An 11,997-nucleotide genomic window follows, 5' to 3' on the forward strand; every position below is an offset into this window, starting at 1 on the left:
CTTATTTTAAAAACTGAACCTTGTTGTGAAGCATGCTTTGCAAATTGTATAATGTAGACCAGTTGTTAAACTCCAGCATGAACTGCAAATATGCAACTATTACTTTTAACTGCATATTACTGGAATCAGTGCTAATGAAGTTTGTTTGCTAACGAACCAGCCATCCATGAGCTGATTTCCAATTTTTGAATGTTAGACAAACTAACTATCCATTGGCTCTTCAAACATCTCAATTTATAAAAAGTGTTATTTGGCTAATCAAGTCTATGATGAATCTCTAAACAATCACATTAACTGACTCATACAACTAAGTCTCTCCCACGTCAATACATCTTTCCTCCCACCGATTCTTCCACCAGACACTGGGGGTAATTTAACCCAACTAGCAAGTTTTTGAGATATGGGAGAAAGCCAGAGCAAAGGAGGTCAGTCAAAGCTAGAACACTGGAGCTCTGAGGCAGCTGAATTAATAGCGTTACTGTGCCCCCATGCATTAACTGATATTTGGAAGTCGAATGGGAATTTTCTCCAACAGAAAGTCAGTAATATATGATGGCAACATCTAAACTTCAATAGCAAATTAGTATCTCAGTGATCAAAAATTTCAATGTGGGTCTCAGAATTATTTTTTTTAGATATTGCTTAAATTAATTGAATTCATGATTAACAATGTTGTGGCAGCTCCCAAGGATCGTGCCATCATAGTGTCGAACCTCTCGGCACAGGAGTGGTTCAGTCCGGAGGCGGCCCTTAGCCGGAGGCTTTAAAGGCAGGGGTTTGGGTGCCATCTTCCTCTCGTTTGGTCTTCCCTACAACCGGGAGGAACATAATAAAAGGTGCCTCTCAAAACACTGGACTTCGTGCTTCCTTTTGAGACCCACGCACTACATTGGCGTCATGATGGAGAGAAGAGAAAGCCCTACCTCCTCACATGCTGGCCCGGCCCTGTCTCTGGACGCGGTCTCCGTAAAACTGCCCAACTTCTGGACCACCCTGCCACTCATCTGGTTCCAGCAGGCGGAGGCCCAGTTCAACCTGCGGGGCATCACGGTCGATGCCACCCGCTTCTTTTACCTGGTGGGGGCCCTCGACCAGGACACGGTTGAAGAGGTCACGGACTTCCTCGCAGCCCCCCCCGGACACTGATAAATATCTCGGCCTTAAGGAGCTCCTGCTCCAGATTTATGGCCTAAGCAGGATGGAGCGTGCTGGTAGGATCCTGCATATGGGGGGCCTGGGCGACCGACGGCCATCTACCCTCCTAAAGGAGATGGTGGCTCTACTAGACGGGCACACGCCGTGCCTGTTGTTCGAGTACACCTACCTGCATCTGCTGCCGGCCTACATTCGTCTGCAGCTCACAGACGCCTCCTTTGCCGACCTCAGGGCCCTTGGGAGGCGAGCCGACGCGCTGTGGATGGCGCGCCCTGATGACATCAGCGCGCTGGCCGTCGGCAGAGACGGGTCGCGCTGAGGCCGACGCACCCTGATGACGTCAACGCGCTGGCCGTCGGCAGGCGCGCCGATGACGTCACCCCGGCAGCTCCCGATTTCCTCCAGTGGGGCGGGGGAGCTGTGGAAGGAGTGACAGTTCCAGCCCGACGGCCCGCACGATCGCCCCCAGCGGCAGTGAGGGGTACTGCACCTGCAGTCCAGCGCCAGCAAGCTGCAGGCACCACCAGCAGGAGCAGGCAAGCTCCAAGTAGCACCAACACGAGGCGCTGGTGCTATTTCCATCAGCGCCGGGGTGCTGCAACACGACAATGCCGCCAGCCGTGCACGTTCCCGGGAAACGCCTGGGCCGGCTGCCAATAGTCCCAGCGGCGGCCGGCCAAATTCACCGCCTTTTCGCCTGGGATCGGTGCTCCGGGACCCGCTTCCTCGTGGACACTGGAGCGGAGCTCAGCGTCCTGCCCCCTTCGCTGGCCGAAATTCGTTCAGGTAAGCGGGGGCCCATCCTCACCGCGGCGAATGGCAGCCCCATCCGCACATTTGGAGTGCGCATGGTTCCCATCGTGTTCGGCTCCTGCCATTTCTCGTGGCAGTTCACCATTGCCGACGTCTCCCAACCATTGCTCGGGGCCGATTTCCTCCGGGCGCATTCCCTCATGGTGGACGTCAGGCGACAGCGTTTGGTCAACGCCGCTACGATGGAGCCGATCACGTTGCGTTTGTATCAACCGGTGGGACGGCCCCTGGCGTCCGTGGACTCCCGCTTCGCACGGATCTTGGCCGCGTTCCCAGACATTCTGACCCCACAGTTTCGATCATCGACCCCCAGCCACGGAGTGGTGCATTTTATTCAGACTACCGGCCCACCACTCCACGCACGAGCACGCCGACTGCCGCCGGATAAACTGCGTCTGGCACGGCGGGAATTCCGCACAATGGAGAACTTGGGGATCGTCCGCCCTTCGAGCAGCCCTTGGGCGTCCACACTCCACATGGTCCCTAAGTCGAGAGGGGGCTGGCGACCTTGCGGTGATTACCGATGGCTGAACGCCGCAACAACAGCGGATCGATACCCCGTACCCCACATCCAGGATTTCACCGCCCATTTGGCTGGGGCCACAATTTTTTCAAAAGTGGATCTGGTACGGGGTTATAACCAGATCCCGGTTCACCCGGATGACGTACCCAAGACGGCGATCATCACGCCATTCGGACTTTACAAGTTCACTCGTATGCCGTTCGGCCTCAAGAACGCTGCGGAGGCCTTTCAGCGCCTAATGGACGGGGTTTGTCGCGACCTCGATTTCGTGTTTGTGTATCTGGACGACATCCTGGTGGCCAGCCGCTCGCAGCAGGAGCACTGCGCCCACCTTCGGCAGCTCTGTCAGCGGCTCAGCGAGCATGGTTTGGCCATCAACCTAGACAAGTGCCGTTTTGGGGTAACCGAGATTGACTTCCTCAGCCACCGCGTGACTGCGCAAGGCGCGGTTCCCCTGCCTGATAGGGTCGACGCCATCCGTCGGTTTCCCCGCCCACGCACGGTGCGTGGTCTGCAGGAGTTTGTCGGCATGGTGGCATTTTATCATCGTTTCGTGCCATCCGCAGCCCACATCATGCGGCCTCTGTATCAACTTCTGGCAGGTGGGCAGAACAAGAACGTTGAATGGACCCACGAGGCGGGGGCAGCTTTTGATGGCGCGAAGGAGGCCCTTACTCGGGCAGTACTGCTGGTGCACCCGTGGGAAGATGCCCCGACTGCTCTCACGGTGGACGCCTCGGAGTCGGCGGTTGGTGCTGTGCTGGAGCAACTGACGGGCGGAGGTTGGCGGCCCCTGGCCTTCTTCAGCCGGCACCTCAACCGTGCACAGACAAAATACAGCGCGTTCGATCGCGAGCTCCTCGCTCTGTACCTGGCAGTGCGCCATTTTCGCTACTTCCTGGAGGGCCGCCCGTTTACCGCCTACACCGACCACAAGCCGCGCACTTTCGCCCTGGCGAAGGTTTCCGACCCCTGGTCCGCACGACAGCAGCGGCAATTGGCCTACATATCGGAGTATACGACATCTATCCGCTACATCAAGGGGAAAGAGAACCGGGTGGCCGACGCATTGTCCCGGCCCGCTATCAACGCCGTGTTCGACGTGGTGCCTGGAATTGACTATTCTGCTCTGGCAGAGGCACAGCTCACGGACGATGAGGTGCCCGCCTACTGGACTGCCATCTCCGGCCTCCGCCTTGAGGATGTCCCTCTCGGTCCTGGGGGAGTGGCAATCCTGTGCGATGTGTCATCCGGTCAGCCGCGCCCCATCGTCCCTGGCGCCGGAGGGTGTTCGAGGTGATCCACGGACTGGCTCACCCATCAATCCGGGCGACAACGGCACTAGTGGCCGCTCGTTTCATGTGGCACGGTCTGCGCAAGCAGGTTGGCCATTGGGCTCGCACCTGCATTCCGTGCCAGACAGCAAAAATCCAGCGCCATGTCCGTGCGCCTCTCCAGGAGTTTGGTCTACCTCACCGGCGATTCGACCATCTCCACATAGACATTGTAGGGCCTCTCCCGCCATCCCGGGGCATCACCCACCTTCTGAGAATGGTGGACCGCTTCACGCAGTGGCCGGAGGCCATTCCATTGGCCGATACTTCAACGGTTACGTGTGCTCGTGCATTGTCCGCGCACTGGATTGCTCGCTTCGGGTTGCCGGCGCACATCTCCTCAGACCGGGGGCCACAGTTCACCTCCGAGCTGTGGTCAGCCATGGCTCGCTTGCTGGGGTTGCGTCTACACCACACCACGGCTTACCACCCGCAAGCTAACGGTCTGGTGGAGAGATTCCACCGGCAGCTGAAGGCAGCACGAAGGCACGACTCTCCGGCCCGGACTGGATGGACGAGTTGCCGTGGGTCATGCTGCGCATCCGGACTGCTCCCAAAGAGGACTTGGCCTCATCATCGGCGGAGGTCGTGTACGGGTCGCCACTCACGGTGCCCGGGGAGTTCGTGCCGTCAGCGCCGGGGCAGCAGGGAACGCCCTCATCCACGCTAAAGCGCCTTCGCGAGCAAGTTGGCAGGCTCACACCCGTCCCGACGTCCCGCCATGGGACATTTCGCCCACACGTGCCATCAGCCCTCAGGGACTGCCCTTACGTCTTCCTGCGCCGTGATGCCCACCGGACGCCACTCCAGAGGCCGTACGAGGGCCCGTTCCGAGTGCTGGAACACGGGCAGTCGACTTTTGTCCTGGACATGGGGGGCCGGCCAGAGGCAGTGTCGATTGACCGTTTGAAGCCGGCACACCTGGACATTGACCAGCCGGTGCTGGTTGCCCAACCTCGGCCTCGAGGGCGCCCCCCTTCACGGCTCCCTCCGCCTGTCACTCCACCTGTCCTCCCGCCGGTCCCTCGTCCTGTCCCTCCACCTATGCCTCCGCAAGCCCCACGAGCGGCTAACTTCCGCACGCGGGCCTGCCGGGTCGTGCGCCCGCCGGTGCGTTTCGTGCCTCTGGTTCTGAGGGGGGGTCCTGTTGCGGCTCCCAAGGGTCGTGCCATCATAGTGTCGAACCCCTCGGCACAGGAGTGGTTCAGTCCGGAGGCAGCCCTTAGCCGGAGGCTTTAAAGGCAGGGGTTTGGGTGCCATCTTCCTCTCGTTTGGTCTTCCCTACAACTGGGAGGAACATAATAAAAGGTGCCTCTCAAAACACTGGACTTCGTGCTTCCTTTTGAGACCCATGCACTACAATATCATTAAAAATAAACCCTATATTTTTATTTCCTATTAAATACATAAAGCTTAGATCTATAGTGTTGCTTTATAGATTACACAGACTATTGCTCATTTGCACATTATCTAGATTCAATAGTTAGACTCCCTAGCAAGAACCAAGACTTTTTTGTTTTATTTTCAGCCATTCTTCAATATAATAAAGGGGTGAATTCCTGGGAAATTAAATAAAGTTCTGTAAAATAAAGGCTAGAGAAAATAGATGGTATGAATTTTGATACTATGTATTTCTATGCCCAGAGAGTAGTGTGTTATCTGTAATAGCAAAAAGGTTTCCAAAATCAAAGAGAAGTACTCCATAAATCAATGGGATTATCCCAAAAAAAATCATAAAGTGAATTTTTATAAATAAAATAATAACTATGGAAATGGAATTCAGATATTTCTGCCAGTTTTCTTGCAATCCCTTTTAAATTGATGCATGTCAAATTTATTCACTTTATTTAGCATTGTCCTCATGTCATTTCATTAAATTTTCATCATAATCTGCCTTCATGGCTTTAGATTTCAACTTGAAATTTCAGTGTAATGCAGTTGAACCTTTATATGATGGCTATGCTTCTCAATTGAAATATAAATAAATTTCAGGACAAGATTTACTGCTCTAAATTTTAATAGGGCATATCTATACTTTTATATCTGAAATATCATCTAAAGTATTGGAAAAATATTATACGTGTAAAAGTTTACAGTTAGATTTTTTTTGTCTTTTCAGGTTGGCTTGTGGATGTAACTGGTCAGAATTATGGATCTGCGTTCTTATTCTGTGGTATTGGTATGAGTGTGGGTGCATTCTTTCTTGCATTAGTTCAGCCATCTAAAAAATGGTCATGTCAGAAGCAACCTCTGGAAACTGATAAGCAAGTGGAATTAAAACAAAATATCAACATTGTCGAGGATGTGCCTGAAGACCTCTTACAAACAGACCTGAAGAAATCAGAAAGTTTACAGGATCAATTTCAAAGCCTCGCATGAAAACATAGTCATACACCACCATAATGCATGATTCCTGGTAAGGGTATCCCTTATCTATCCTGCCAATTTCCTCAACTTGGTCTTATTTAATCTCAGACGCTACTTATTCTCAATCCAACAAATTACTATTCGTTTCATAAAGAATATCACACAAAGCAAAGTTTATTTGCCATTTCGTGGGTAAAGATTCGTGTTCAGATAAACCAAACTGCAGGAAATTACAAAAAGGTATCCAAAGAAATACCTGAAAAGGATTTAGGTTTGCTTGGATCACATTGCAAATGTCTCATTGAAATCATTGTAAACAGACATTTTGATCAGAATTTGATGATATATGTCTTGCAGTCCCAATTGGTATTGTCTTTATACAAGATGTTTTAAATATAATGAAGTGCAAAGACATTTAATATACTTAATACCTGATACAAGCTATCAAATTATCTTATTTTAAAAAGTGGTTTTGAGATTTAAGAATGTTAATCAATTCAACTTACCCAAGTTTAGTGCTTTTTCTTTATATGTTACAGGATGGACCACTTTGTATAAATTGAGTATTTTATCTTAATTGAGGGAAAAAATTACCATTTCATAATAATTCTGGAAAATAATTTATGACCCGTAAAATCTTGGTGGTTGTATTGGAAAGAACACTAGAGGGTTGAAGATATAAAGAACTTTTAATTCGTTGGAAGTGATGTGGCATCAGCAGAGCGTCATTTTAACCATTAGAAATCATAAGAATCATCAAGTGTCACAGGGATTTGAAATGAGATGCTGAAAAGTTAGCTCACGGCTGCAGACTCTTCATTCTCCATATAGTTCTCAAATTTACAGTTAAAGTACTTAGCTCGCTAGAAAAAAAAGCCATTAAATCAAAAGTTTAAATGTGACTAAGATATTTGGAGCACACTTCCGAAACTCCTCACACTCCTGTTCTGGATGCAAGAAAATCCTTGATACTTGAAAAACAAACTGTTCCGAAACTTCTGTTATCTATCTTTTCTGCTTTACAGTTATGTTAGGTGGGATATTTTTTTAGCTATAAAAACTGGACATTGTATTCATTCCATCCTTTTATCCTTTACACATAAAATCCCGATTTCTTATTGCTTACATTATACACGAATGCTGCAGAGGCTTTTTCCACAAAGAAGTAGGTGTTTTGTTGGTCAACAGACATAAAAAGAAACTTGCAATCATAAAGCAAGAGCTTGCCAAATATCCTACTCTGCAATAACAAACTATGGAGCTGAATGTTCACCTGCATTCAGCATCAAACAATCTAGCATTAAATAATATGAGAGTCTCATTTAAATAGGTGCGCACTTGACTGAAGGGGCTTAAATGGTCACTGAGGATTTGGTCTATTTCAAATGATTAACGTAAGGCTCCGGCCTCGGCTTCTCAGCGACCCTCTGAAGACGTCAGATTGATCGAAGGATTACTTTGGACACTGGAGAAATATAGGAACCATGCCAAAATCTGGTGGCTAATTTCTCATTCTGGAGAACAACTTTAAATTAGTACATCTCCATTTTAAAATTCAATATTTATAACCAAATCAAAATTGACTTTCATCCAAATGTACTATTTTTCTTAACAAGTACATACAAGTAACACAATGTAAAAACATAGTACCCACACTTTAGGCATATTCTCAGATGAATAAAAACTCAATGAGCAATTATGCTGAATTTCCCGTGACAGGACAACTGAGGCATAAAATATGCAGAAAAACTCACGTTCTTGATCCGACAATATGACCAACACGAATAACCTGATTTATTATCAACAATTTCCTCTACGTCTGATAGGTTTCTGATAGTTGAGTGTGTTTATTGTTGGTAGAAGTAACAAAATTATGTTAGCTTGGGCCTTAAAAATACAACACATGGGAGCGTTATTGAGAAATTATTGCTATTATACATTTAACAATCATTCAAACAGAAAAGACAGTTGATATGCCAAAATCCAGTCTATTCATGTGGCATTTTGCAGGCAGTGCTAATGTCTATTTGCACATTGGGTGAAATATTAATGATCGAGAAGGAAAATCAGATAGAATACATGTTATTGGTTTTATTGATTGTTTGACACCTCTTGCACTCCACTTTTGATACAGTCGTTTATACCCCGAATGGTCTACTTAATGTGCTAGGTATTTCACGAATTATCTATATATCAAAGTGTCTGATGAAAACATTCAGGTGAAATTATGTTGCACGTGGATGCATATGATTCTTGATGCAAGTTATTAGGACTGAACAAATATGGGTAATCAAAACTCTGAAGGATGCAACTGGGTTAACTAAAGGTGCTGCTGCTGATCTTTTAAACATTTTTTATAGTTTTTAAATATTAGCAGAATCAAATTCAACATTTTATTTATTCACGTTCCATTTTGCTCACTAACGTGCTTCCTAACCTTCAATTTGTTCGGTCCTCGTAATTTATATGTAATTCGTATGTTTCAAATGCTTCATATGCTGTAATTTTCCAATAAAATTAATTTTAAAAGCAAACTTTTCCCTCATATTTCAAGTTTTTATTAGTATTTAATGAACAACAATTGTACATTCATAAATAAAAATTTCAGGAACTGCAAATCCTAAAATTTTTTGATGAAAACAAAAAGCATTGGAAACCGCCAGCTGGCCAGGCAGTTTGTGGTGAGAATAGAAACAGTTTCAGATCAGAGACCCTTCGTAAGAAATGGGAAAGAGGAAAAAACAAGTTAGTTTACAGTAGCAGAGGGATGGATAGAATGAAGGACAATCTCACCTGGAGTAAGTCCAAATAAGTAAATGTACTGACAGTTAGAATCATGTTTTCTTACTTGTCTGTGTAAGGTGTTGTTAATAGCAAGGCTTTAATCCAAGCTCAGCAGTCTACACTTTATGGACAGAAAAATAAAAAAACAAGCCAAAATGAAGACAGGCAGAATTGGCCAATTCCGAGATAGTTACCTGACGTTGGAGAATTCTATATTGAATGTGAAAGGTTGCAACTTAGAATAGAATAGAATAGTTTCTTTATTGTCATTGTAACATGAACCATGTACAACAAAATTTAAAAATGTCAGCCAGTCAGTGCACCATTCAAACATTTCTAAAAGCTAACGATACATACAAGGTAAAATATTAAAAAAAGATAAACAACTAAAATAAATATAATGAAAATAGTACGCATAAGCACCCAACCCTACATCCTTCTGTCGATTTCACAGTGTACCACAGTCCCTTAGTATGTATCGCCCCTGCGTTCCTTGGCAGCTACATTTAGTGCCTTTATAGCAGTGGGGTAAAAACTGTTTTTAAGTCTGTTTGTCCTTGTCCTTGTAGATCTGTACCATCTGCCTGACGGCAACAGTTCAAACAGGGAGTGTCCGGGGTGGGAAATGTCCTTTATAATACTCTGGGATTTTTTGATGCAGCGGGAACTGTGTAGGTCCTCCAAGGTAAGGAGAGGGCAGCCAACAATCCTCTGGGCGTTGTCAATGGCCCTCTGGAGCGCTTTCCTCTGAGCCGCTGTGCAGCTGGTGTACCATACGCATACACAGTATGTTAGGATGCTCTCAATGGAGCACCGATAAAAGGACAGCAGCAGTCTCTGAGTGATGTTATTCTTCCTGAGCACCCTCAGGAAGTGCAGTCTCTGCTGGACCTTTTTCAGCAGCGCAGAGGTGTTCACGCTCCACATCAGGTCCTCCTCAATATGGATTCCCAGGAAGCGGAAATCCGCCACCCTCTCCACACAGTCCCCTCTGATAATTAATGGTACCATGTCTGTTTATTTATTTATTTATTTATTTTTTAAAATATTTTATTTTATTAGAAGTAAGTACAGTCATATGGCACCAAAGTGCCTAATATATATTTTCATAATACATTTTATGTACAGCTTTTTTGTTTTTGTTACATTGAAAAAAGATTAGAATAAGAAAAAGAAGTTAGATAGTAAAGGATAGAAAGATGTGAAATATATAGTGTGTGAAGAAAGAAAACGAGTAAATGAAGAAAGTTGAGAGAGAAAATAGAGAAAATAAAATAAAATAAAAAAAAGGAGATCATTATTTATAATCTTGACCAACCCTCGTCCAGTCCTAAAACAGTTATTTTTTACAATTGTGTTGCACCATATGATTCCAAAAAACGACGAATGGAGACCAACTCGTTATGAATTGGTCTGATTTATCCATTAGGAGGAATCGCATTTCCTCAAGATGAGCGGTGTCCAACATACTTGCAATCCACATTTTAAGCGTTGGTATTGATGTACCCTTCCAAAATTTAAGTATTAATTTTTTTGCTATTATTAAACCATAGTTAAGGAATAGATTTTGAGATGTGTTCAATTTATTCCCATCTTCCATTACACCAAATATAATCATTTCAGTATTAGGTTCCATTCTTGTCTTGAATAATTTTGTAAATATTTCAAAAATATCATTCCAAAATCTATAAAGTTTTATGCAGGAAACTAAGGAGTGTGTTATAGTTGCCTTTTGGGCTAGACATTTATCACAAGTGGCGGATATATTTGGATAAAATTTGTTCAATCTTGTTTTTGAATAATATAATCTATGTACAATTTTAAATTGAATTAGATTATGTCTTACATTAATTGAACATTTGTGAATATATATCAGGTATTTTTCCCATTTAACCTTCGTAATTTTTATCATTAGTTCCCGTTCCCACTCTTCTCTAAGTACCTCTGTCGATGGTAGGTCTATATTTAGAATACTATTATATAAATATGATATTAATTTTTGTGAGTCAGCTTCAATATTCATTGCTTCTTCCAATAAGTCAGGAGTTACTTTTTGATATCCTTGTATATATTTTTTCACGAAATCGCAAATCTGAAGATATTTAAAATATTGGTTGTTTTTCAATTTAAATTTTAATTGTAGTTGTTGGAATGATAGTAGATTTCCCATTTCATACATATCCCCGATCCTTCTAATTCCGAGACTTTCCCATTGGTTATATGTCTTATCAATAAGAGATGGTTTAAATAAAGGGTTATTCGCTATTGGTATTAACAGTGATAGATTTCTTAATTTTAAAGATAATTATTTTGTTTCCAAATTCTTATTGTACCATATATAATTGTGTTCTTCTTATATATTGTGTTATTCAGTTTTTTTGGGGAGAAGAGGATCATTCCTATATTCCAAGGATGGCAATCCTCCTCCATTTTTATCCATTCTGTCTGTTGGGTAGAACTATCCAACCAATAAATCATATTCTTAATATGCACTGCCCAGTAATAATACATAAAATTCGGAAGTGAAAGTCCCCCGACCTCTTTTGGTTTACATAAGTGTTATTTTGTGATTCTATGTGATCTATAGTACCAAATATAATTTCCGTGTCCGTTTTATACTTCCCCAGATAGAAGCCGAGGTATTGTTTGTCAAGCTTCTTATGGGCCTCATTATAACAAAGCAGGATGCCACAAGCATAGTACGTGGGATGGAGAATTAAAATGACAGGCAACTAGAAGTTCAGATCACTGCTAGACTGAACACAGGCACTCTGCAAAACTAATTACGAATTAGTGCATTTCAAAATAAATTTGAGGCATTAAATTGTTTTCAGACATCATGTAGTTGGAAATAAGAAATCTAGAAGCATAAGCAATGATCTTCACTTCAGTCGCATTTTAGCAGTAACTTGATCTCGACCAATAAAATGATCCTGCTTTCTTTGTATAATGCTACTGAATATTTTTTTTATCAAAGATCAAAGTAAACTCAGTTTAATATCTTACTGGAAAGGCAGAATT

General features: G+C 44.4%; 1 protein-coding gene across 5 annotated transcripts in view; it reads left to right on the forward strand.

Moving 5' to 3' along the window:
- LOC129708280 (monocarboxylate transporter 7-like) overlaps window positions 1-8,726 on the forward strand; it is a 49,688-nt gene extending 40,962 nt beyond the window's left edge. For 4 of the 5 annotated variants that reach the window (XM_055653938.1, XM_055653937.1, XM_055653940.1 and 1 more), the window contains one exon: window positions 5,945-8,726. In XM_055653938.1, the coding sequence (XP_055509913.1) occupies window positions 5,945-6,204 (260 nt within the window). In that variant the 3' untranslated portion in view covers window positions 6,205-8,726. The remainder of the gene's footprint in view (window positions 1-5,944) is intronic. The other variant, XM_055653939.1, reaches the window with a different exon arrangement.
- The last annotated feature ends 3,271 nt before the right edge of the window (window positions 8,727-11,997 follow it).

This window comes from Leucoraja erinacea, chromosome 23, assembly GCF_028641065.1.
Source record: "Leucoraja erinacea ecotype New England chromosome 23, Leri_hhj_1, whole genome shotgun sequence".
Lineage (NCBI taxonomy): Eukaryota > Metazoa > Chordata > Chondrichthyes > Rajiformes > Rajidae > Leucoraja > Leucoraja erinaceus.